The following is a 27,026-nucleotide window of genomic DNA, read 5'->3' on the forward strand; positions in this document are numbered from 1 at the left end:
GTATCTATTTCCAAGCAAGGTTGTTAGTCAGCCTGTTCTGTTACATGTAGAGATACAAATCACGGGTCTAGGACTGGCTAGCCCTTTCTCACCAAATATTCCCATACTGCTCTTTTCTAAACAAGAGGATTGCTGTTTTACACAAGTCATGCTAACAAATAGATCTCAATTCCTCTCACATGAGAACTGATCAGTACTCCAGGGTTGTCCTAGGAAAACAGTCCTATCTTTCCAACTGATTAAATGGCAACATGTATTTTTAGGCATGCCCCCATCCCGCGTTTGACTTTCTTCACATGGAGTTGAATCCTGTTGAAACTCCCAGTGTGATGCAGACAACTTGCATTATACAAAGCGTTTTTGTGGCTGACAGGTGAGAATCTCACCTTCTCTATATGTAAGATTAGTATCCTGGTAAAAGTCAACATTGAGGTCTTGTGTCTGGCATTGGTCAGTACACAACTGCCAGCTTTAAAAAACTTTAAAGCAAAGGTTTGGGGAAACATCTCTTTGATTTCACTGAGAGCCAGTGGGACTGGGAGAAGGGAAAAAAATTTTGAGAGAGAAAAGAGTAAATATTGTATATTTTTTAAAAGGAGAAATAAAACAGCCATTGCCTTTCTAAATAGAGCTGCACGTCACAAGCTAGCATTTTGCCAAGCATAACACAGGGGAAAACAGGCAGTGGTTTTGGAATATATTAGGCATATGACCCTAATTCTTCTGTTTTAAACAGAGGTAGCAGAGCAGAGAACCTGTGCCATTCATCTCAGCACAGAACAGCTTTAAGCAACATGACTTTTTTCAAAGCAGCTGCCCAGAGCTCACCTTTGTCTCCTGGAAAGCCGTCCATTCCGCTTACGCCACGAGGACCAGGCACGCCAGGTCCGCCTTGTAATCCTGGGTAACCCGTTTCACCTTTGTCACCAGCCAGACCTTTCAGGCCTATGGGGCCAGGAGCACCTTGCTCACCATCTTCTCCCCTAGCACCAGGTGGACCTGCCATGTGAACACGCAAACAGGGAAATTAAAAAGCATTTGGACATGAGTGACGATTTCATAAAAGGTAGCTCAAGAGGGAGAAAACTGCAATCCTACCAATTTCATGTTGAGGGAGGGGAATTAGGATTTTTTTTTTTTTGCAAAGAAATGCAGAAATGATTATAAAGAGAAAGCAGCTCATCAATGCAAACCAGTCTCACTACCAGCTTGGTTCTGTACCCAGTTCCAACAGGACCTTCTCCTTCTCTTTAATTTAAGAATTAGGCCCTTTTTCCATAAGACTACTTTCATTTGGTAGCTCCCTTCTCCCAGTCTGCCACCAGCAACCTCTGACCTGGCTTGGTGGGTGGCTGTTGAAGGAAAAGCAGCAGCTCTGCCAGTGGGGACCATCATCACCCCTACTTCCCACCTGTGACACCAGCACCATTTGCAATCACAGTGTCTGCACAATTACCGTCATTTCCTTGGCTTGGAATTAAAGCATGACATGAGCCACAACCCTGAGCTTAACCATCTGCTGTGAAAACCACACAGTTGCCCGGCCACAGAGGACTGGCAGAAGGAGTGACACAGGACAGCAATACTTCCTCACCAACAGGTCCTTGAGGGCCAGGCCCACCATCTGGCCCAGGGTTTCCCGGCGGCCCTGGGAATCCACGCGTGCCCGGTATTCCCGGCAATCCCATCAAACCAGGGAGACCTTGCGGCCCCGGATCTCCTTTGGCTCCTGGCAAACCTGGGTTACCATCCGCTCCTGAAATACCATAATCATGCATTAGAGAGCATAAATATCTAGGCAGTTATTACATATCACTTCTATGTGCGCACCAGACTTTCAGGGAATTTTTTTCCTCTGAAAATTCACTGAGAACAGGAAAAACAGATTAGAAGACTGCTCGTTAGTTTCTAAATAATTTACCTTGTCAGTACTGATCTCAATATTTGCATTGGAAAGGTTGACTGGCTCTTTCAGATGAATGGAAACAATTTGGCACCAAGTGGATACAGTCAGAGCAGGTCTTTTCAACTTCTAACTCAAATAATTCTGGAATTCCTGATCTCTCTTTTTATCACATACACCTTTGTAAGAATTGAAACAAGCAGCTGACTAAACCAGTGAAATAATGCTCTATATCTTCTAAAATGCCATAGGCAAGAATGGGAACAATTAAGGCAGATGGTGGGCTCTGTTTTTCAGTTATTGTTGCAAAACTTTCAAGTAAGGTCTTTACAAGGCATTGTTATAAGATTCATACGAATTCCTAAGAAAAGTGGCCCTGATTTTACATGACTCAGTGCACTGGGTGAAAATTTACATCTCTGTGATATATAGCAAAAGCAGTGTCAAGCCCTTCCAGATTTAAAAGGTAATGCCTGATTTACATTCAGATTGGAGAAGCGGTAGCGTACAAGACCTCAAAAGTACATGGCCCTTAAAATCCAGGGCAAGTGGATCTGCTTCTCTTTGTTAAGTGCTTTATAACTGAGGTCACATAAGATGAGTTTTCTCAACAACAGAATCCAGGATTAGCTCTCTGTTCTGAGGGGCTAGTAGTTTTAGTGGGATATATGATACAAAGGAATCACTAGTACTTCATACAAAACCAAAAAATATCACTCATGCAAAATTTCACACACTATTTTTGGAGGCATTTGGTCAGAACCGTAAGATAAATCAAGACCAGACAAACTTGTAATGTTTTTTCTTTTCACTGTCCTTATTTTTTGTTATTACTGAAAACTTAGTTCTGTAGAAATGCTTAAAAAGAAGGTACAAAGTCACACAATCTTTCTTTCCTTTTCAATCTATGTTTGAATTTCTTGAATTTCTTCCCCTTTTTAGAGGTGTTTTCTGCCTTTTCTCAAACTTGGCAAGTGCCACAGAGCTGTCTTCATCCCTCTCCTTCACTCTGAGGCTCTACTGAAAGTGAAACCATCTCTCCTCACTTCAAATAACTCACCTAAGATGATGCTCTTATTTTCTTTTTTATTTGTATTGAAAATAATGAGGAGAGTCTCCAAAATAGGTTCCTGTGATATACCTCCTTTCTTTGAGCTAGTCACACAATTACTACTCTTTTCTCACTTCTACAGCAGGGCAAGGGGGTAATTGGTAGCCCTAAATTTAACTATGTGTCAAATTGCTGTTGGAACTGTGTAGCAGGGATGCTTACTTTCCACATGTGCTTTTAAAAGTGTCCCTCCCCCCGGAATTCAGAGTGTGACAAAGTCAGATTTTGTAGAGAAACTATGGTTTTCTCTGTCTTCTATAGGGAGTTTAGCGTGGAGTTTTTTTAGCTCTGTAAAATAATGAAATAAAATGAACATTCTGAAGTTATGAATAAATATATAATGCTGTGTCTTTCTTGTTCTTGAGTGCCCAAAGACTTAACAGGTAAAATGGTTTACTGACATTTACTAAACACTACGTCCTCTCAGTTAAAATTTATGACTTCTGCACCTATGCAACTTCCTATTCAGCAAAGCCATGTATTATCCAAACATCTGGCATGAGAGGTAATCTCACTATTATGCAGTATGCAAGTGAAGTGTCAGGATAGTAACTACATCACCACTCCCTTAACTACAGTGGAGAAAAATTAAGAGTACATCTGAACACAACAAAGATGAGCAAAACCTCGTTCTCTGGTATCCTGTTGCAACTGATTTCACACAGCGGTCATAAGCAATGGATCTCCAGGAGGTGTATGGAGGAGCCAGGTGGTTTGGTAATAGGTGAGGTAGATGAGGAAGCGATGGGAGACCATCATGCACTGGGATTATCAGTACCTCCAAAAGCATCCTAACACACTCCCTTATTACTCTCACATTTCTGTAATTTGGTTACATTTGGTATAATGTAGAGTGTGGTATACACTCTTACTCAAACATTTCTTTATTTGAAGTAGCTGTTACCTCTAATTCCCGGTACTCCTTGATCTCCTGGCAGACCTTTCAACCCTGGGAAGCCGGGGAGCCCAGCATCCCCTCGGGAACCTGCTGGTGCTCCTAAAACATCACCAGGTAAGCCCTTCAGTCCTGGCACTCCCTGAGCACCGGGTTTTCCTGTAAGGCCTGGGTGTCCCTGCAGTCCAGGTAGACCGTTGGGGCCGCTGTCTCCCCTGGGCCCAGTAAAACCTATAAATAAAACAGGGATTAGGCATCATGGGGTTCACTACAAATGCTGGAGTTCAAATCCCAGATATACCATCACGACAACTTCTATACTATTGTAATTTCTCCTAGTTCTCAGCAGAAACCTGTAGAATTAAATGAACTCAAGTCCATATACATGTTTTAAAACCACATAGCATTTGTAACAACATTTGACCAAATGTGGAAATTGGTAGAACTTACAGGTGACCGATGCCTCAGGACACCTAGTGCCTGGGTGAGAAAAGATCCACAGCTCCAAGCACAGTTACTTCTGTGCAACTATTTTGACAGGATTATTGCTGCATTTTACAATATTAACTTCTTATTCTGTAAGGGCAAAACCCCAGTTACCGTACGTGAAAACCTGGTTTGATATGCAGCAGGGGTAAGGCATTTCAGGAAGTCAAATTTGAAAAAAATAATGAGGAATGAATGCATCCTGGTGAACTGGGAAGACCTGAGGGAGTTGCCCAGATGGGTCATTGCTGTTGCTGCTCCCCACACATCTCAAGGGGTCAACGCCAATCGCTTCAAGCTCCCAATGAAAGAGCACCACCGTCCCTGTCCACCTGTAGGTGAATGACTGGGAGGACACAACCCCTCATTACCACAAATGACAGGGGAAAGGTTTCTTGTGGACTGGGAAACAGGACCTGGACTGGAAGTTACGTCCAAGCACTGGTGAAAGACAGTATGGAAAACTGCAGAAAGTTGGTCTGAGTCCTGACCACCCTGTGGCCTAGGAGCCATATCGGTTGGGGGCCCTGATTCAGCATTTGGAGCACTCTGCAGAGCTTAGCAGGGGAAATGCAGGTTCATGGTCCTGCCCTATGCTGGGCAGAGCCATGTTTTATGATGCATCCCTTGCCTGTTGACCAGGACATGCAATGACTCTTCTTTTGCTACTGCAGATGCTGTAGATGAGCCTAGAGAATACTTCCAGGTTGTGTGCTGCCTTAGGGCGAAGCAGCACCTGGGCACTGGATTTGGGAAAGTTTGCAGCACTCCGGTATCTGTGAGGATTTAGGAATTGGAAGACAGACAGATGGAGAGAATATCTGAAGAGCTCCTAAATTAAGTTGCACCAATGGCTTCTGAACTCTGCTGCAGAAAAAACTCGGTGCTCATTTCTCTGACCTAATTAACCTGGTCAACCACAGGGAAGTGGTAGTTTCTGGCAGTAACTCTTGCTGGACTGACTGATGATCTGTGAACATACCCACTACAGCTTATACGTGTGTGCAGTGGCACTATTTTAGGGTCATCTGGCTTACTATCTATGAACAGATCAACTATACATGCAATTAATTGATGTGTCTTGGACATCCTGGAACCTCTGGAGAGATACAGAAGCCCTGGGATTTAATATGTACTTATTACAGACTAGCATAAAATACAACGAGCACTGAACACTTGAAAACACTGTGTGGAAACAGCTGCCTATGGGCATGGTGAGTAGCTAGTGCTCTGCCTTTGATATGTCCAGTATAATTCATACTAATGCTGGAAAAAGTTAAATAGAAATACTAATACTAGTATTTTCTTCCTTTCTGTGTCGTCATTCTGAATATATTCCATTTGGAATCTGAAATATCTTGTTATTGAATTTCTTTATTTATATGTGGACTTCCTGAATTTTTACTGTTACATTTATAATTTTGCATTATAAAGCAGATTTTAAAAGTTTGGCATCTATGTTACTTTTCATTGTTACAGAAGTTGCAGTAAATCCTTTTGAATTTGAAAAGCAGTAGTTTTGTATAATAGTTTATTGTTTGAACATGGAAGGGAAGATAAGTGAAAATGTATCCGGAATCAAGTTTTTGTGTTTCAGTGACTATAGTAAAAGAGGTTCAAAGTATATAAAGAACAACTGATAATTTCAAGATACCTGGGGGACCTGGGACTCCTTCCCAACCTGGATCACCTCGTGTACCATTTAGCCCTGGGTATCCCACTGGACCTGGATCACCTGGGAATCCTCTTGCACCTTTTTCACCTAAATTATAGAAAAGAAAGTAAGAAAGTGTGATCTGAACAAACAAAACAGAAATGTGCATATAACATAAGAAAAGGTAGTGGTAAATATCATGATGATGTGTTTCCAGAGGCAAAGATTAAACTTTTTTTTTTTTCTAATTGAATGGGACTACAGGGTGTTTCAAAAGATGGACCCAATTTCAAAGATATAGTGATTTCAAATTGGGTCCATCTTTTTGAAACACCGTGTATACTGTAGCTCTTTAGCAGTATTCAAGATCCCAAGACATGGACCAAAAATCTATGCTAAGTGCTCTTACAAACATGGATTAACCTGACTGAAAGACTAACGGTATGGAGACTACTAGGGTGAAAATAATTAGCCTCACAGACTTCTGGAGACTTTTAATATTTTGTAAATTAAGGCTTTTAGCTTAAGGTCAAAAGGCAGTGTCAAAGAAGAAGGCTCAACAGAAACGGCACAATGAAATGCTGTAGGAAGAACAAATTTTTCCAGTCCCTGCTAAACTAATCCCAGAACAAGAGCATACTGGTTTAGATGACCACGAAACAGAAATGTAAGGCTAAAGGTTAGATCTAATCATCCTAGAAACTGAATACAAATTAACTAGCCTACTTACTATATTTGTAACAGCACAGGTCTATAGCTTCAGTAGTAAAAGAAGGGCTGTGCCCAGAAAAATTGTTCCTTGGGCACTGAACTCATGTTCATAGGAAGTTATCTCCTGACAGGTAAAATAAAACCTTGCTTCCTTGTGATGGGGTATTTGACATTCGGGTAAGGGCAAATACTACTGTTTCTTAACATTTCAAAACCTGCAAGGATTTCATAGGATTCTTTGTTAAGCTTATAAAATTATGCATATACATACATATATTAAAATGCAATAGTTCTATTACATGTGTCTCTTTAACTCATTGTATTCCAAGATCAAGATTTTTTGGTAAAGTTCTTTGAAAATAATTCCCATGGAATGCTTTGTTTCCCTACTCTCCCCAGCTCCATGAACTCTTTAAGTTCCCAGGTCTGGCCCGAAGGTCAACAGCATGCTTTACCATTTTAAGTGTTGTTGCTTAGCATCACCATGAATTACAACTCATTTTTTTATTCCCCTGAAAGCAAGTTTCTCTCCACTTCTAACTATGACAAACCAAGGAAAATATCACTTGAATTTTGATGCTTTTTTCCACTTCATTTTTCTGAATTTCCTTTCTTTAACCATGATTTTTTTTGCAATTTTAGCTGTTGTTTGTGAAGGGGCAAAAGAAACCTCCAAAAAGACACAGATAAGGTGCACATAAACAGCCAATGCAGTGTGAATAACATTTTCCCAGTGCTGTACAGGACTATTGTTCTCTCCCCTATATGAACAATAACTTCTCAGAAAACAATTAAAAGGAAAAATCCTAGGCTTTCAAGTCTCAATGAAAACTCCTAATGTGCCTCTTACCCAAATAGCATCTTGGTCTTGTTTCCCATCTATAATAATTGACTTTCATTCATTCTGTTCAGTACTGCACTAATTAAAAAGCCAGGTTAGAGAAAGAAGGAGGCAGATGGAGAATGCAACCACTGCTTACCAAATATTTCAGTAGCTCATGTGATGTTAGCTGGACTTACCATGTTGTGCCAAACAGCAGTAAGAAAAGGTTTTTATTTTAGACCAATGTTTAGTTTGCAAGCGCTTTAGCTGTACATTTGAAACAGAGAACAACTTAAACATTTTTTTCAACAGCGATCGTGTAGGTCTTGAGACTACTGAATAACCAGTGTGTAACTTAGGGTGGGCTGTGTGTGTTGCCAGGAATTTCAAAGGAACACAAGGACATCAGGCTGTGAAACTATAAAGATGACTCCTTGCTTGATATACTGGGTGCCATCAGCACCTCCTAGGACACCGAGAGACTCGATTGTCTATAGCAGAGCCCCATTCTGGCCGAGAAGATGGCGGGAAATCTTGTGGACAAAACCACATCACTCTAAGCAGATGATGAAAATAGCGTAAAGGAGGTGTTGGTGCTTTTGTGTCAATAAAATTGTAGACTCTCCCTTACTCGCACATGTAGAATAGCAAATAGGTTGTCCTTTCTGTCTTCTGTTTCATGGTTGATGCTCATTAGCAAAAGCAGAATTATCTCAGGAACTGTGCAGCCACTTGGGCTTCACACTGCTTGGATATCTCTGATGGCTTCAACACTTTCTTCCATTGTCATTTCTAAAACTTGCTGCCTGTTAAGGCTCAACTTTAATCGGTTTGGCAAGATCTCCCTCAGAACTTAGTGTACGTGGGAAACAAAAATGAAGGCAAAACATTACCCGTGGCTCCTGGCAGTCCTGGCTTGCCTTGGGATCCCTTTGGTGGCCTCACACAGCCCGCGCCTGCAAAGAAAGATGGTTAGTCACACTGTATGTGCTCACATGCTGTCTCTCTTCAGCTCTGTGTCTGCAGATGAGACGTTATTAAAGCAGGTGAATGTAATTAATGGGCAAAACCCTAATTTAAAAAAAGTTTTAGTCTTCATTAAAAAAAATTGCTCATGGGTGGCATTTTTGGGGGAGCACTCAAGCTGAGCTCCACCCCAACAGCTGAAAGAAAAGTTGCACTTCTGCCTATTTCACAGGAGCAATGGTGGCTGCTCCAGTTAGACTGGCATGGGAAGGGTATTCCAGCCTCACAGAAGGCTGTATTTTTCAGAATAAGAGAGGCAATTTGTTTCCCTGTGGGCAATTTACACCCCTGAAGCAATCAAGTCAATTTTTGGTACAAATGAAGGTTCTTTTTCTTTAAATGTCAAATTGCACTGAAAATGTTCACTCGAAGTTCCTTTTAAAAAAGTTGCTTAGATTCTCCTAGGTACCTATTTGCTGTGACTGTTGTTATAGATTGCAGGGTAATCATTATTTTGTCACAACAAACTCTCAGGAGCAATGAAAGAAAGAATTTCTGAATTGCAGAGCTAAAACTACAATCATTTTAGAATACATTCAACTTGATTAAATTACTTTAGAGCTACATACAGTATACATGTGGTTATTTGCAACTTGAAGTTCAAATAGTTTACAACCAAGAGCATCCAAAGCAGCCATCAGAATGAAAGTATCAAGCAACAAGAGCAGCGTAAAATTAAGTATTAAAATATATTTAAGCCATACCTGACCATATTGGCTCAGTTCCATCTCCTCTAGAAAAGTCTTCAAAGACCTGCCCACAGTCTGTGAGCAAAGAACAGGAAAAGACTGTTATTATTTAAAAGACAAAAACTCAAAAATGCTCTCAATTCTAACCAAAATGTCTATTACAACCTCAGATAATGTATTCTCTGATGCGTTGTGCATACATAAAACAAAATCTATTTGCTATAACAGACTGGAACTCTCTATCCATCTGCTAATTAGATCCAGGCCTGAAACCCAACCCTGTCAGACTTAGGAGGCTACGTGTCCCATGCACTGTGTCGGGCTGGCGGGTGCCTGCTCTGGCTTGTGTATTCTGCCAGGTATCTCAAAGATGAGCAATAAAACTCGGAGCTCTTGTGAACATAGCCCTGGTGTTCTTATGCCGGAAGGGACTTGGAAAGCTGCAGAGGTACTATGAAGAGCTCTGAAGGATGGACACATGATTTTCTCTGGTCAATAAAAGACTATGTTGGATGGGGAAGACCGGAGAAAACCACCTGTGAGAACTACAATGGCAAGGCATCGCTCCGTTGCCTCCAACTGCTTGAACCTGAAAGATGTTTCTTGCTGGCACAAACACATTCATTGATACTATTTCAATACCTGATGTGAAACTACTGGGACCTCTGAAGTATTTCCTTGTTTAAGATTTCTGGACAACTAGTACAATTAATCCCTTTTTACCCATAGAAATGCCCACCAAACTCTACCTTTTCAACAGTGTGCTGTATGGATGTTGCACACAATTCAGGAAGGATCTCCCATGGCTTTGATACAAGACAAAAAGTGATATCTCTTACCTAGTTGGCCAGGCTCTCCTGGCAGACCGGGCAGACCTGGAGGTCCAGGGCTTCCATCTTGTCCATGGTCACCTGGAGGACCTCGGTACCCTTTTGGACCAGGGAGTCCTTCACCCTGCAGGCCTGGTTCTCCTGGAAAGCCCTTTGGGCCTAACTCGCCCGGGTAGCCAGGATCACCTGGGAAACCTCTGATAACATCACCCTGTGGGAAGTGAACAGAGTCAATCACTCCTGACTTTGCTGAGAAACAAGCAAAACTCAAACAGCTGAAGTACTCTCATGCTGCTTCTTATAGGCAGCAATTCCTCAGGTATTGCAGCCCAGCTCTTTAAACCAACATTGCAAATAAAATACTTTTGAAATCATCAGACTTCAATTTAGACCCCAGGGCAGAAAAGGCACAAGAAAAGCATTCTTAGAGGGAGCATCCCCCTAGAAAGGCTGGTCAACAAACAGCACTTGGGCAATATGAACCACTGCTGTGTACAGCTTACTGCTCAACACCTGAAAGTGGGTTTTTGGGGAAACCACATGGATTGCTAGAGATGTTGTGGTGGGGCATTTAGTTCTGAGACCTTGAGAGAATCTGACATAAAAGTGTGCCCACATGGGCTGATTCTTTTCTTTACCCATTACTCTAGTGATATTTTTGCAATATGTTACGAACATTACTAGGAAATATTTCCATCCTCAGAAGTAACAAAAAGTACCATCTTCAGTGGTAATAAAAACCACTGTGGACCAGATTGGATGATAAGGCTCTGGCCCATCTTCAGTTATGATGTAAGAACACCCCAGTGGTCCACAACAGCATTTATGATGGGCGAGATGAATCCTGCTTGCAAGGTGTTTACCTTTTCCTTTTGCCTACAGAAGGAGCTTAGAAAACCAACAGAGACTACATGACCGCATGATATCAAACTTGACGACACAACCTACATTTTGAGGATGAAAAATTGTAGGATATTTTGCTTTTCCTTAACTCAGTTGTAACAAAGCTGTTGAAGGTCAGTCACACAGAATCTCTCTTAGACAATGCTATAAGGAGTCACTAATAAACCACTAATTATCAGAAACTGATCACCACCAGCAAGCTGGCCTAAATGGGCTACACACTACTACTTAGTTGTTTAAATAAAATGGAAACAAAAGTGAAAGACTGTTCAAAACACCTGAGAGTAAAACTGATGTTTGATATATCAATACCCAGAAAAGCCAGTCTCAGAATTAAACGCATTAGCAATTGAGTGTGGTGGAAATGATTTAGCAGTATTTGCTACTTACTGGAAGGCCAGGCTGTCCTGGTAAACCATCTAATCCATCTCTACCTGGGAAACCATCTTCACCTCTGATGCCAGGCAGTCCAGGATCTCCTCGGATTCCTTTGGTGCCTAAAGAAGACCTTTCATTGTAAGGCAAATCTCTCATGAAAGGCATAAATAATTGCAAAATACAGGACATTAATTCTTATTCTACCTTTAGTAGTTATGTATAAAGAATCTCCCTTTTCTCCTTTTGGTCCAGGAAATCCATGTGGACCTGGAAATCCCTAGTGTTACACACATTGGAAAAAAAAAAAAAAGAAACAGAACCAGTTAAGAAATAAGTATCAAGACTTATATTTCTACCATCCCGCTTAAAAAAAAAAAAAAAGTAAGTCTCCTTCCTTAGATTTTACTGCTTTCTGGTTAGGTTTAGGAACTATTTCCTCTTCAGTGAACCCACTCTTGTGCCTGAATCTTTATTAATATGTTCTAACGAGGACCAACGTCTATGTGGCATGGTAGGCATGAGGATGGCATTGGGAGAACTGTGTCTTTCCATCAGCTAGAATCCTGTAGATGACTGCAGCTGCAGAACTGCATCAGAGAAAACATGGTAAATTACTCAGTGTTAGCTGCTAAGGAAATTGCTGTAAGGACCTCTTTGGCACCATGGAAACAAAATTCAGGGTTATATTGACCTGCATTTCCTCCAGCCCACCAGTACAAAAGAGGATAGCCTCGTAGTTGGCAGTGGATTTTGATTCACAATGCTCTTGTGGAGCTGAAAAGTAGCACCATCTTCATTTACCAGAGATGTAGGTACAGAGTAATTAAGTGAACTGCCTCAAACCACAGGTTTTGGATAGAAGGAAGAGCTGGAGGTCCCCAGTCCAACCCACTGCTCACAACTAGAGCAAGTTGCTCAAGGCCTTGCCTAGTCAAGCTTTGAAAATCTACAAGGAGGGAGATTTCCTCTCTTGAAAAGACAAACTGTGGTGAAGCTTATGGCCAGTCTTTGGCACTCCTGATCCCGAGGTATAATGCAGAATCCTTGTCCTGAACAGCTCATCTGAAAGTGGTGTTACTAGCTTCTGGCCAAGAGCCTCTGAGTTACAGGACCGAACCCATGGTAGGGGCCAAAGCTCAGTGGTTACAGCTTCATTTACCATTGGCTATTTTATGCCTGTTAGCTTTAGTTCTGAATAATTACATTCATGCTGACTAAAATATAAGCTACACGTTAGGTTTTTCCTAGCCTCCTCTTACTGAATTCCAGGGTAGACAATGAACAAAAGGGATGTACCCGATGCATTATTTTTTGTTTAAAATAGTTCTGTGCCATAACTTATTTAAAAGTGTGTCTTTTGCATGACTGCCTTTTACTGACATTCTCCAAGATTTCCTTGGCTGAAAAGCATGTGCGGAAACTGTATCTCAGCTGCACGTCATCTCAAGAATATAGGTTCAAACTTCTGTAAGTCTAAAGGGGGAGATCAGATTTGAGTAAAAGGATCCTGCTTTACCCAGATATATTTGCAAACCGCATTTTAGTGGTCAGTGAAGCCGGATCTATATACCACTGTAGAAAATTTTTTTTGGACATTACTTTTTGCAGGCCAAAAATAATCTCAGGAACTTCAATTAGCACTGAACTATTCCACTGACTATATAACTGCAAAAATCTTCAGCAATAACACCGCATTAATAGTATGATGTTCATTTTGCTATTTTTTCTTTTCAAGGTTTAGATGCTGTGTATAATGCAATTTAGCACACAGGTGTTTTCAAAATGTTTTACAGCTGTTTCTAATGTGTCTTTCTCCACAAGAAAAAACAAAACCAAAACCACCACCACCACCAAAAAACATTGCTTGGGATAAAATTTTATTTTCATTAAATTGATATAGATCTGATCTAAATTAAGTATACTTATTGTCCGTATATGTAACTTGTTGAACATTCTCAAAGAATTATGGAGTCACTTTTGCCTAAGAATATGGAGCAAGAATCTTTAAGCTAAATTGCTATAGTTTGAATTTGTTGCAGATGAAAAGCTGAGATTAATTCAGGGCTTTGCTGCTGTGTGGTATTCTGCTACACTATGCTATGCCTGTATATATCTATACTACTGTCTGTAACTTAAATTCTGGGATGAAGATATTGAAATTCTTATAGAAATTCAGAAAACTTGCAAAATTTGAACCAAAGTTGCAACATTGAACTTTTTGAAAATATTTGTCAATTTTTTAATGACTTCTAGTAAGTAGGACTTTTCATAAAAGTATTTTCAATTTTCAGCAAAAAAGATCTATTTTTTTTGCCTTTTTTTGACAGCAATAATAAAGTCAAAGTTTATTTTATTTTAATTCTAAAAAATCTCAATCAAGCTAGCTCTGAGCGAATTTTGGTTCTTTGATATTCAGAAGAGCCTAAAACACTAACTGAAAATGTTATGTTTGCTCTGACATCTTTGCACAAAGAACATCAGTTTTGGGTCAGCTTTACAAAATGTTATTTTAAGATTTTGAGAGAAGATGTGACTTCCTGAAGTCAGTTTTGACTGTGAGGAACCATGATGTAGTTAACTTATCACATAGTACAGTGCCTTTAACTGTAAATAACAAGCAAGCAAGTATAAGCAAAGCCCTCTTCTTGGGGTTATTGAATGGTGGATTTTAGGAAAACTTAACATATTAGAAACAAGAACCTTACATTTCTTCAGTTTGACATATGCATCTTATTAGCAACAAATTTAAGGAACTACTGAAATTGTTATCCTTCTAGATGCTCAGATGATACTCAGTACTACAGCTGCTTGAAAGCTGCAATAGCTTTGTTTAAATAGAAATGGACATTGGATTACAAGGAAATCTTTCCCTTTTCCCCAAATGACCTTTTTTCACTCCCATCCTAGCAATTTTTGGGTTTCAGTATTTTGTAGACAGCAATCTGAAAGCTACTGAAGTGGCACAGAAAGAAAGAAATCTTACTTTTCATCATTTTTCCATGGAGAACAGCTTTTTTTTTTTTTTTTTTTCCTAGTAGGCATATCAAACTATGCAATAAATAAACAAGTATCTCACTTTTGCTCCAGGGTAGCCAGGAAGACCATGCGGTCCCTGATCACCAGGTTCTCCTTTCCTCCCAGGTTGGCCAGGGGTACCTGGAAAGCCAGGAGGGCCAGGGGAGCCAGTAGAGCCCCTTCTTTGTTCCTCAGTCAGAAGGCAATGACTGCAATCCCCTTCTTCGCCTAAGAAAAGGATTGGAAAAAAGAAGAAAGAATGCTCTGTCACAACAAATAGATGTTCAGCTGTAACAATTTTATATGGAGACTTGAGAATGCTTGGATAGTTTCTGAAATACTTGAGAAAAGTACTTTTTTTTTCTTACAAGAAACTAACACAATGTTTCTTTGTTGTGTTAGCCCCAGATCAAGTCCATTGGTCCGTGAGCATGTCATAGTTCAATACACTCACACTGAATACAATAGGAGCTTCACTCAATGAGTATTAACAGTAGATCACCAGTCCAGTTATCTGTTATAGCCTACCTACCTTTAGGTCCTTTTTGTCCTCTTAGCCCAGGGAAACCTTGCGCGCCAAATCTACCTGGTGTCCCCTCCTGTCCTTTTAATCCAAAGAGAGCGCCTAGAAGTTTAAATAAATAAAAACATAAATGAAGGTACTGTAGTGTTACTTTTCTTCTCTTTCCTCCCTGTTCCTTTGAGCTGCACTGCATCTGCCCCTTTGTCTCACCGAATGGAATTTACTGTCTAACTCAGCCTGTTCTTACCTACTCCCTGCTCTCTTCCTCTCGCTCCCTTCTCACAGCTTCCCACACCGGTCCCACCAACTTCTAGTTGCATATTAATGAGCTCTCTGCCCTCTTACTTATCCAATGCTTCACCCTCCCCTGCTCTAAAAGGGCCATTCACTCACCTCTGCCTTCCTAAGCCCTGCTTGCTTTCATCTCTTTGCAAAGAATTCACCTTCTTTGGTATTTCTCAGCACGGACAGCCCCCCATGCCAGCTTGCCTGGCTTCTTGCTCCCTCTGGCCACCATAGCACTGCAGGGCTGGTGTGCTCCAGTGACCAGGAACTGGCTGGAGCTGGTGGCCCTGGGGCCAAGGTTTTCTTTGGTTGGAAACCATCATGAGGGGTGCAGAGATTGTGTAGGTTTAGGTGTCATCTCAGCCTGCCTACAGGACATGGTCTTGATACACACATGGCCCCAGGACTCCGGTCTGCTACCACAGGTATAACCTTCGTAATTTCTGGTACTCCCAGTCCCCTGCTCCTCACTGCTTTTTCCACTGCTATGGCAGATGATCCTTGCCATTCCTTGCTCTTTTACCCTGAATTCCTTTGCTTTTCTTTCTCCCCTCTCAGCACAACCCACTTTGCTGTACCACAGACCACCTGCTCTGGATCACGTCCTGCACATCCTTTTCTCTACTCCTGCTCTTGCACTGCAGTGTGGTGCTTTTCACACGGGCATAGCACAATCTCAGTCAGAAGTGGCCTCTGGAGGACACCTTGTCCAACTCTCTGCACAAAGCAGGGCCAATCTCGAAGTTACAGCAAGTTGCTCAGGGCCTTGTCCAGCTGAGTACTGAATATCTCCAAAGATGGAGAGCCTACAACCTCTTTGGGCAACCTGTTCCAGTGTCTGACCACCCTCACGGTGAAAAATATTCTGCCAATATCTAAGCAGAACCTTCCTTGTTGCAGCTTGTGAAGCATCTGGCTCCATTTCCCCTATGATCTCCCAAGAGGAAGGGGAAGACAGTGGTAAGACTCCTTTTAGCTTTCTCTTCTCCAGGCTATGGAAGAAATCCAGCTCTCTCAGACACTCCTTGACACTCATATGCCATATGCTCCAGCCCCCTAACCATCTTGATTCCCATATCCTTCTCCCAGCCCAAACCAGACCTTTTCATTCAAATGTTGCCAGGAGTGTCTAAAAATCATGCAAACCTTTCCTTCATTGATGAGCATGCAACACTTCTCCCCTTTGTGTCCTCCCTGCCATTTAATTCCCTCAATCTACTTTCTCACTCGGCCTTGCCAACACCTATCTTTAAAATAAGCAAAGATGTTTCTGCGAGTTCTCATCATCTCTCTTCATGCACTTACCAGGGGGTCCAGCGGGACCAGGTAGACCACGGAGTCCTGGTGTGCCGTGCTTACCCGGAAACCCAGGTGGGCCTGCCTGATAAGCGGGAGATCCTATTTCACCTTTTTCACCTTTTGGTCCCATTTCTCCAGGTAAGCCTGGCTTATCCCCATCCGCTGAAACAGAAGCAGGGAAGAACTTCAGAACAATTTCTTAACAACACTGCTCAAGGATCTGTAATGGAGTAGAAGGGAACGTTCACGCAACTGCATTTAGCGTGCAAGGAGAAATGGAAATATTTTGCATAGAACAAAAATGGTAACTGCATTTCTCACTTAAGCAAATCAATAACAGCTACCGAAGCAAGGCTGTGTCATCATCTCTACTTCAGTTGTTTTGCCAGAGCCCCATCGAGGCTGAAGCAAAATGCTCCTCTCGGTTTTTGCCCCCACAGTTAGTTATCTACCACACTGCACTGCATATTCCATGGTCTGCACATATATATTCCACACCCCAACCCTGTACCAGTGAAAACTTGTTATAAAGTTAAGCTGTTGGAAAATGCACTGCTGGGGTATTTACCATCAGAGAATCCAGGAAAACCAGGCAACCCACGATCTCCCTCCTCTCCTGGGTCTCCTTGTAGTCCAGAAACACCAGGAACGCCTGGATCACCTCTTGCACCTGAAAGACATCCCCAGTTCCACAAAAGACCTGTTAATGTGATGCTGTTTGTGACCCACAAATGCTGACTTACAATACACTGCAGATCGCCCAGTTCTTAAAAAGTAAAAACTAGGAACTTGAAAGGCTTCAGAATATTAGCATCTACAAGTCTTTCTTAAAGGTAGCTTTAGAAATGCAAAAATCTTCTACCTCATGCTGCCTCAATCAGAATAAAAGAAATGTATCTCAGAGATTTCTGTAAAGCCCGAACACCTGGGAGCTGAGCATGGTCTGTGACAGGAATGGCGGAGATCTACCAAGCCCAGAAGAAGGAGAATATCTCTCAGCTCTTACTAATATGCCATTAGAGCAACACTGCTCCTGGGGAGCACAGGAGCCCAGCTCACTGAGGAGAGCCGACCCTTCTCCCTACAAGAAGTTGCCATTATATCAGATATATGTGATATATGATATTCCTCTGCTCCCCAGTACTGAAAGCATTTGCCTGGGCCCAGCTATTGCCTGCAGAAAGTATCATCCTTTTGCCAAAACTCAATGACACTACAGGAAATATGCTGTGTCCAGCTCCCTGCCTGCTTCATCCTCTCTCTAGACAACTTCTCCTGCTCCTGCAAGCCTGGCATGGTATTTGGGGACATTTGAACACTGTTTTGGGCCTCCTGACCCCTTTCTCTGAGAGGAAGGGAACCATTCATTGTTAGACTCTCTGGCTTTCAACAAGACTAGTAAACTCGATGGCTGGAGCAATCGCATGTGATCATCCTTGCTGCTTGCTGGCACCTTCCCTAGAATAGTTTTGGCAAACTGGTACCAGCTTCTATGTATTTCTAGTCTGACTAGCCAGAGCCACCACAGTTCTGCAGGACAGCTGACAGTGGGTGCTACAAGCCTAGTGAAAAGATCACAAAGGAAATTTGTTAATTTAAAAAAAGAAAAAAAAATTCCTCTTCTATTTCTCAATGCTTTTTTGATGTGTCTCTCATTCTTCCTTTCACCGGACAACAAAGACACATTTATTTTTTTTTTTGTTTCTTCTCTGTGGGCACAGGAATTCATGGATGCCTTTTGTAAAGCAATACCACTTCAGCAGGAGGGACAAAGAAGCCACCTGCCTGCAAAAAGTTGATTTAGGGCACTCGCTTGGAAGGCAGTTACACCTTCTGGAACAGTTTATCAAACCACAGTTTTTTAAGGAGTTGAATTCTCAGGATTTGATGCTTTTCATCTGTGTAGAAGGTAGTGAAATGTGGCTAAGGTAAGAAGTCTAAGCAAAGATGACGTACCTTTCCTTGGGAAGCCAGAAGGAAAATAGGAAACTGGTCCCGGAGGACCCATCTCGCCTGGTTCCCCCTGTTAACAGAAGTTGAAGTAAGACATCAAAGCACATTATCCTAGAGAAATTATTTTAAAATTGAAAGGTATGCCCATGAAACACAAAGAAACAAACTTTCAAAAGCACTGATGTGACTTCTAAGAAATCTCAGAGATTTCAAGTTAAACACACACATAACTGGTTCTACAAACACAATTGTTATTACATCACAGAAAAGAAAGCAAAATGACACCATTGCTTCTAGCAAATGAAAGCAAAGCAGTACCTTGCTTCCCCTAGGACCATAGGCACCTGGTGGACCATCAAATCCTGGAAAACCCTGTAATACACATAAAAATGATTTACTTTTCCTTTATCAGAGAGATAATAAAATTATTTGGTCTGCAGCAGCTGGCTTCCTCCGATGTTGGTGTTAAAACTATGCAACAGAACTGGGCAGTTTGTCTCCCTGAGGTGTAGTAATTTGGGTAACACCATTAAGTCTCCTCCTGTTTTGATGTTCTTAGACCAAGCCTAACTCCTGTGAAAGGCTAGAGGGACCTGCTGTGGCGCAGACTCTGTTGCCCCTGGCAGTGGTGCAGGTGGAAGGAGCACCTACACTTGCACCGTCCCCTTGGAGGCTGCAGGATGGTGGAGAAGAAAGGGGCTCCCATCGTGCTGGTTGACCCTGAGACACAGGGGCCAGGCAGCCAGATGTACCAACCTGCTGCAAGAAGACTAAATGAGTCTGCACTGAGTGGACATATTTTCACCGGAATGCAAACAGTGAGAAGCGAAACCGCACTGAAGAGCAGAGGTCCATTTTGCTGTTTTCCAGGCAGCTGGAGCCTGTTTGGGCAAAAAGCGTTTCTGCAGTTGAATGAGAAGAACTCAGGACCAGCCCTAAAGGTGCCTTCATCCACCTCTCCTACCCTGGGCATGTCATAGCTTGAGGAAAATTTTCCTACTCCAGCATATTTTCTAAAATTTAAGGTCCTGCATACTTCACTCTTCTAAAAGGTTTGATATCCAAAGCACGTGGATTAAAACACACGTGGTAAAACATGAGACATCCTATCACACAAGAGCATATTTCAGCTGCTGGGGGTGCACAGAGCAAAGTGCAGATGTCAGTGTTGCTGATACAGAAGAAATGTTCTCTTCTGTGTGCTCTACTCAGGTCTTTGACAACTTTTGTCCTCTATAGAAAATGTTCATATGTACTCTGGAAAAAGACTAATGTCAAAAAGGTGAGCTTTTAGTAGAAAACAGTGGCCAGATCATCCCATATCCATTAACACAGTTTCACTGAAACCAGTAGATTTGTATAATTCACACTAGTTAGATTATTAGACAGATTTTTTAAAAATCAGCATCTCACAAGTTTCACTGTGGGTACAACTCCTACGCAGAACTTGAATGTTCATAACCAGCTCTGTAAGTCACTTACGCAGTTCCGAAGCACTACAAATACCACAGCTCTTAGCAAGATGCCACAAGCTGGACCACATGCTTCAGAGACCTTTCCGTAATGGCAACTGTACATCACATCATCAGAAAAGGAGCCTCTCAAGTATCAGGTGTAAAATCTCTTTACACTAGGTGGAGCTGGTGGTCTAAAAGTGAAGCCAGCGGCTTCCTAATTAACTGCGACTTCATCTGTGTGCAGGCAGGACTTAACTATCCTTTCTTTCTTAAGAATTAAACCACTCAGAAATTAACAAAAAGGAGGTCACTGTTAAAAGCACATTTAGTAAGCTGTCCCCTCTCATACCCACATTATACAGTGACACTTCATCCAAACCGATGTACCTTCTGCTAGAATTGTTGCCAAAATTCGCCCTCAGCAAGGGGAAGCCACTGACCATTTCTGACTGGAGCATGAACTTATGTTAAGGTCAACCATTGGGTTTTAATGGATTTTGCATCAGCCTCTCCATGTATGTATTCCTGATAGAATCATAGAATCATTTCGGTTGGAAGAGACCCTCAGGATCATTGAGTCCAACCATAACCTAACCTAACTCCAGCACTAAACCATGTCCCGAAGATCCTCGTCTAAACGCCTTTTAAACACCTCCAGGGATGGTGACTCCACCACTTCCCTGGGCAGCCTGTTCCAATGCCTGACAACCCTTTCCAGGAAGAACTTTTTTCCTAATATCCAACCTAAACCTCTCCTGGTGCAACTTGAGGACATTTTCCCTTGTCCTCTCACTTGTTACTTGGGAGAAGAGACCAACCCCCTCCATGCTACAACCTCCTTTCAGGTGGTTGCAGAGAGTGATAAGGTCTCCCCTCAGCCTCCTTTTTTCCCGGCTAAACAGCCCCAGCTCCCTCAACCACTGTTCATAGCATATTCTCTTCCACACCACCAGGTTTTGTGATTGGACCAAATAGCTGCGCAAACGTTGTTTTTTGTATTTCATGTGTCCCATGTGTTTCATGTTATTATTGTTATGCCTTGGTGGCAGGAAAAATCCTTACACAACTAAGGATGGAGAAGCATGGAAAAGTCTTGCATCCTGCAACTATTTGAATACCTCATGGAAGTAATTTCTAATGCTGACTGAAGAACCCTTTTTCTGAGCACAAACAGAAAGTATGAGCTCTTCTCTGTCTGACAGAATGCTATTTTAAATATTTGGGTTTGTTTCCATGGGGACAGAGATTTAACTGGTGTATTTATCAGTTTCCTTCTCTTCTTTGTCTTTTGTCATATTCAAGATAACCATACATCTCAACCACATCTGCAGAAAGCTATTAAAAAAAAATAGGTTTCAGCATGTAGGAAGAAAATTATGGAAATCATGGTCACAGTAATGGGAACGATGAAAATGACACCTCTCCATAGTGCTCTTAAAATGTGCTCATGTTTTAAGCAAAACGGATTTTAACTATAAGGCTACTTTTTTTCTCACTGATGAGAAAACTAAGTGACTCCAAATTACAATGATGGATGAATCCAGATGTCATTTGTTAGACTACAGATGGTGTAATTACAGGCAGAATTTGTTCCCTACAGTTTACTTTTGAGATAGATTGTCTAAATATATGTTAGAAACAACAGTCTTGTACAAAATACTCACTCTTTCTCCACTGAGTCCTGGAAAACCATTGATGCCAGGTAGTCCCTATGAAGGCACAACAAAATTAGCAAAATAAAGTGACATCCTAACATCCTAACGGTTAAGAACCATTATTATTTCTTAGATAAAATAAATCCGACAGCTTGAAACTCTAAAACTAACAGTCACAGTTCAGATACTTTTTCAATGAGATTCATGTACGGTGCAAACGGAACAGGTCTCAAATATAATCTGGTATTTAATTTTTGTCTCTTAATCAAGACAATGTAAATTGAACATGAAGATTTTAAAGATGGCTGAGATTTTTTTTGGCAAATGTATGCTGAGTACTGTTCTCACTCTGTTTAAGCGCTTTTACAACACTGCCCCCCAAAAAGCATCCATAGATGCTGCAAGGTAGTGGTATTTAAATTAGCTTTTTTTCCTGGGATCACAAGTAACTGGAGCCAAAGTCATGTTTGTTAACCATGGTTTGGAAAGAGCTAAGACAGGAACAGGGAAATACAGTCTGTGCTGAGGACCAGGACAGCAGCTGTGGTTAGTGAGCACACCTTTTGGTAAGAGACGAACAAGGCTTGCTAATGATGGTATAGGCACACCTGTGAGTCCTGTGGGGCCCCCCCCTCCCACTAACATTTCAAAATGGCCTTTTCACTTCCCTACATCAGGCAGTTCAGAGCTGGTCACAACCCAGTGGGCTGAAGAAGTATAATTTCTACAGGTCGCTAATCTGGGTTTTGTTCCTGAAGGCAAACTCCCAACTTGGATTTGCACATTCAGCTGGGTGAATTTTACCTTTAATGAGTGACTCACCCTTTGTCCTGGGAAGCCCATTACCCCTTCTTCACCTTTTTCAGCATAGAGAACTTCACCCTAGGAAACATTACAAGTCAGTTCAACGTACTTCTTCATTATGTGCAAAGAAATTGTAACACTGGCTTATGGAAGCTAAACAGGAAGAAAACATCATTGTAACACATAGAGGATCTAATAATAGCTGCATGTGAAAGAACTGTTGTCCTTAAAATTAAGTGTAATGTGCTTGCTTCACTACAATAGCAGGAGCAGGCCATTAGGGAGAGGACAGGGCTTCCCTCCCATCATCTCCTCCTTCATTTCTTCTGTGGCTGCAACTCTGAAGAAGAGCCAAAGCAGTTTTTCAGCTATACGACAAATTAAGCAACTCAGCTTATGCCCAAACTGTAGCTTCAGAGAGCAACTCGGCAAACACAGGCATGCTGCTATCCATCCTACTATAAAAAAAAGGCGGAAACACATATCCCCTTTTGCTACATCAGCATAAAATCTACAGTTTTCCCAATGTAGTCAACAAAATTCTATATGTATAAAATCTGACCAACAGCTGAAGAACTGGCTAGGAACTGCCCTTGGAGTGCATCATGGCTCACACTGCGACCTTCTCCCATAACCTTGTGGAGAACATGACCAGATCATCAGAGAAAATAAAACTCCGCAAAATGTTCAGTGAGGCATCTCTAATTGTTAGAGACACTATTTTAAACCACTCTGGGAAGTAAAAAGGAACCACTCAATGGCAAAACTACTTAGACAACCTAGAGGTCGCCTGCGAATTAACTAAACCACATTTGGTCAAGCCTGGTTGACAGCTCTAAACGGTACAGCAACACATGGGATTATTGTCCACTTGCTCAACAAACTTAATGATCAATGAGACCAAAAGTCTGTATATGCTGCAGAGTAGACTGACAGGATTGAGAAAATTTCCATATATACTTATTTAAGACAATTTAGTGGAATTTTTAACCATAGATCAGCAGATTAGCAGTAGTGAAGAGACTTATTAATAGTTAAAGCTAAAATTAAAAAATGTACAAGGGAAAATCTTGTTTTGGTAAACTGGTAAGAGAACGACTGACTGCACTGTGGAGTTATTACATCTCACGTTGTTTAGTTTTTCTAAGCATCAGAACTGGTCTTTCTGCTTATGTTGTTCCATATCTATATTGCATTATTTCAATGAAGAATGCACCAGTATTAATTCCAATATTATTATTTGTCCTTGTTCTTCTTCTCCACTTGACTTACTGGAGTTCCAGCTTCCCCTTTTTGTCCAGGTTCTCCTCTTTCACCCTAAGAATAAAGAAAAGGTATTCAGATATGTTTGGCATTCCCATTTACATTTCAATGACTTTTCTACAAGACAAAGTGATGAATGTTTGTCAAGAGAAAAAAAACCCCACCCTTTTGCTGTTCTTTATTCATACACTTGTCATATGAAATGCATGTTTTCGTAAGAGGTTTTTTAAAGTTGCTGTTTTTAAAAAATATTTGCTAATTTTTCTGAAAAGCTTTCTAGGAATGTGAACACCTCAGGTTATTTCCAGGCTTGTTCATGAGGTTGGTTGGATGGGACTTTGAACAACCTAGTCTAGTGGAAGATGCCCCTGCCCATGACAGAGGGGTTGGAACTAGATGATCTTTAAGGTCCCTTCCAACCCAAACCATTCTGTGATTCTATGGTTCTATGTCTGAGTGGTGAGTGCCTGAGTAACGCCTATAAATAAATGCACATTCTCCCATTTTTACCTACTGGTTATGAATTCTATGATCAAAAGTAAGAGTTCCTATTAGGATGAGACAAATCATAGTCTAAAGTCTACTCACTATATTGATGATATCTCTATTTAATATCAAGGCTCTCCAGATAAGCAGCTCATATGCAGACATCTCTGCTTAGTCATGGAAATCCCGACATGTATGTTACTTAATGCAGACTGCAGACTGTCAAAGGCATTTTTAGATCTTTCAGTATCATACCAATTTACTTATCTTACTGCAGAAATTGCATGAGCCATGTGAACTTTCTAACTTCAAATTTGAGATGAAAAACTACTGGTCTGGAGGTTGGTGTCTGATATAGAATATATGCATATTGGGTATGAATACTTCTGCTCCCAGCAAGAAGTAATAGATGAGAATAAAATGCATCTTGCTGTTGAGGATTTCTCCAATATGTATGAACAAGCCTTAATTGTTAGTATGCAAATATCTGCACCATATAGATAAGTTATATAAACAAACACAATAACTCAGATAGCTCCCCTAAAGATATACTTCTTTTACAGGAAGAAAATTTCACTTCACTGTTATGAAAAATAAGATATTGGATGATTTCTCAGTAAGTATTTCTGCTTGTAAAATGAGAAGATGTGAGTGATGGCCAGTAGTTGCATACTTGCACCTCTAGTCTGTGACAAGTGCTTTCTGAGCGACTTTAGCCACCATCGTTTCAATAAATACTTCATGATCCAAGCTGCAAGTAGCAGAATTCGCTTTCGATATACTGAAGTCTTCTAAGCATGTAAAAGCACATTTGTACAATATTTTCACTTTGGTACTGCAGAGCTCTTAGTTCCTTGTGTATTTTGGCAAAATACCCCATAGTTACCTTGTGTTTGTCAGAGGGGACACCCATCAGTTCTCTTGTAGGAAGCCCAGGTGGACCTGGAGGACCTGGGGGGCCCTGCAGAAAAAGAATAAGGGTACATTTACTAACAGGTATAATACCTTGTCAGGCTGTTGATCAGCACAGTGTCTAAGGAACTGCAACAAAAGGAGAAACACAGATTTGCTTCTTCTAGGAGTATGGTTCTAAACCTCTGAATAAATTGATGGCAAGACAAATTTATTTTGTGCTGGAATTAACAAATAGCAATGCTTGCTCTTGCCCTGTATGTTTCCAGAATGACAGAAGGGATTATTGCTTTATATAAAGTGGTCTGGCTCTATACCTTTCAGAAGTGTTACCTCTGGTTTGTGGTAGTGTAAATAAGGGTACAGTTAGACCTAGACATGTAGAAGTTAGTTCAGCTATGACTTTCCTTATGGAGATTATCATTACTTTCAAAGCTACATTGGTTTGATTTTCTCTTATAATTATGTAATAAAATTCAAATTAAGAAGGTATTTTAAATAGATTCCTTTATAAATAGCAAATAACATCAACCTGTCCTTTAGTAGTGATATTAATTCATTAGTTTTCCTTTACCTGTTCACCTTTTTCTCCATAGAAACCAAGGCCCCTGTTGCCCTGCAAAAATAATAGGTCAAGATTTACTACATGTGTGACTCAGTTTTCTAATGTAAAATTCAAATTTAAACATGCTTAAAGGCCTTTTCAGGTTTACAAGTCCATAGGACACCACCAAAGAACTGCAATCAAATAATAGTCTAGGCTTACCTCCAAGTATTTTTATATATTTAAAAGTATTTTTATAGACCTAAACATTCAGAAAGACAACTTTAATTAAAATCTCATGCTACCAGTGCTTCTTACAACAGACTTTGAGTCATTCACTGGGTAATGCTGTGAAAAAATCAAGTATTTCTTTTGCAAGTTTTTTAATAGCACTGAATGTGAAGTGGGCTGGAACAATAAACTGATATTTTTTTTCCACTGAGACATAATTGAATATTGTAAAGACTGCAAGGATCCTCTGTTCATGGGAAGCTACTGTGACTACAGTAGCAAATTAAATCTGGCTCTAGAAATGGTTTAATCTTTTCGGGGTAGGCGATCCCAGTATAAGATTAACTTCTTGTGGTATGCGGCCAACACAGAAGGTCTTATGCTACACAGCCTTTGGCGCAGCCTGTGGTTCTTTATTTTACTGCCTTCAAGTGGGTCTTGGATAAACCTCAGGGACACAAAATCAACATAAACAACTCTGACACAAAGACTTACTTGTGGTCCTGGTGGTCCTGGGGGCCCTGGTGGTCCCTGGGGAAATACAATAGGACAGAGCAAGTTACTTGTTGTTTTCTAACCAATGCATGCAGGAAGTCAGTTACTTTATGTCTGAAATGTAAGTGTATGTTTAAAAGGCAGTCTATTCCTCAGCATTCAATGTGCTATCCTCATTATCTTAGCTGCGTTCACTGTTCTGAAAAATACCCTCCTAAGTGACATCGTAATCTTTCCTAACAGAATAACAGTCTCCCATCTTTGACCTAATGACATCTCATTTTTATTTCAAGTAATAAGAACTTGTGCTTTTGGATCCTGACTTAGTAACATTTTAAGCTCATAGCAAAACTTAAGTACGTCTCTAAGTGTTTGACTGGACTGGTGTCTTGGTACCGCATCTGTCTGTAAAGGGAGCTGAACTACCCTTTGCATCTCAGATTACCTATTTGCTATTGTACAGAATTAAATCAAAGGAAGATGGTGGGCAATTAAACTATGACAGAAAGAAATGCTGCCAGAGTCTTACAAGAGCAGTAGGAAAGCCATCAGTTGGAGAGAGAACCTGCCTTGCTTCAGTCAGTTATGGTAGTCAACAAGCTCCAAAGGGCTCTACACATTAAAAACTCTGTTAAATACAGGAAAGGTGGGGTGAATAAGAAGCATGAGCTGTTCAGAGGGGAAAATGGTGAATA

General features: G+C 41.0%; 1 protein-coding gene across 1 annotated transcript in view; it reads right to left on the minus strand.

Annotated features, from left to right (window-relative positions):
- The window catches only part of COL4A2 (collagen type IV alpha 2 chain), a 148,033-nt gene that overhangs the window by 19,482 nt on the left and 101,525 nt on the right, over window positions 1–27,026 (minus strand). Inside the window, exons 11-31 of the mRNA XM_065628260.1 lie at window positions 26,332–26,367; window positions 25,636–25,677; window positions 25,036–25,110; window positions 23,673–23,717; window positions 22,419–22,478; window positions 21,606–21,650; window positions 18,803–18,856; window positions 18,488–18,554; window positions 17,100–17,201; window positions 16,538–16,693; window positions 14,957–15,049; window positions 14,486–14,652; window positions 11,614–11,686; window positions 11,422–11,528; window positions 10,138–10,339; window positions 9,314–9,373; window positions 8,477–8,539; window positions 6,050–6,157; window positions 3,919–4,140; window positions 1,595–1,756; window positions 829–999 (exon numbers count right to left, since the gene is read on the minus strand). Of these exons, the coding sequence (XP_065484332.1) occupies window positions 829–999; window positions 1,595–1,756; window positions 3,919–4,140; window positions 6,050–6,157; window positions 8,477–8,539; window positions 9,314–9,373; window positions 10,138–10,339; window positions 11,422–11,528; window positions 11,614–11,686; window positions 14,486–14,652; window positions 14,957–15,049; window positions 16,538–16,693; window positions 17,100–17,201; window positions 18,488–18,554; window positions 18,803–18,856; window positions 21,606–21,650; window positions 22,419–22,478; window positions 23,673–23,717; window positions 25,036–25,110; window positions 25,636–25,677; window positions 26,332–26,367 (2,110 nt within the window). The remainder of the gene's footprint in view (window positions 1–828; window positions 1,000–1,594; window positions 1,757–3,918; window positions 4,141–6,049; window positions 6,158–8,476; window positions 8,540–9,313; window positions 9,374–10,137; window positions 10,340–11,421; window positions 11,529–11,613; window positions 11,687–14,485; window positions 14,653–14,956; window positions 15,050–16,537; window positions 16,694–17,099; window positions 17,202–18,487; window positions 18,555–18,802; window positions 18,857–21,605; window positions 21,651–22,418; window positions 22,479–23,672; window positions 23,718–25,035; window positions 25,111–25,635; window positions 25,678–26,331; window positions 26,368–27,026) is intronic.

Source organism: Caloenas nicobarica, chromosome 1 (assembly GCF_036013445.1).
Source record: "Caloenas nicobarica isolate bCalNic1 chromosome 1, bCalNic1.hap1, whole genome shotgun sequence".
Lineage (NCBI taxonomy): Eukaryota > Metazoa > Chordata > Aves > Columbiformes > Columbidae > Caloenas > Caloenas nicobarica.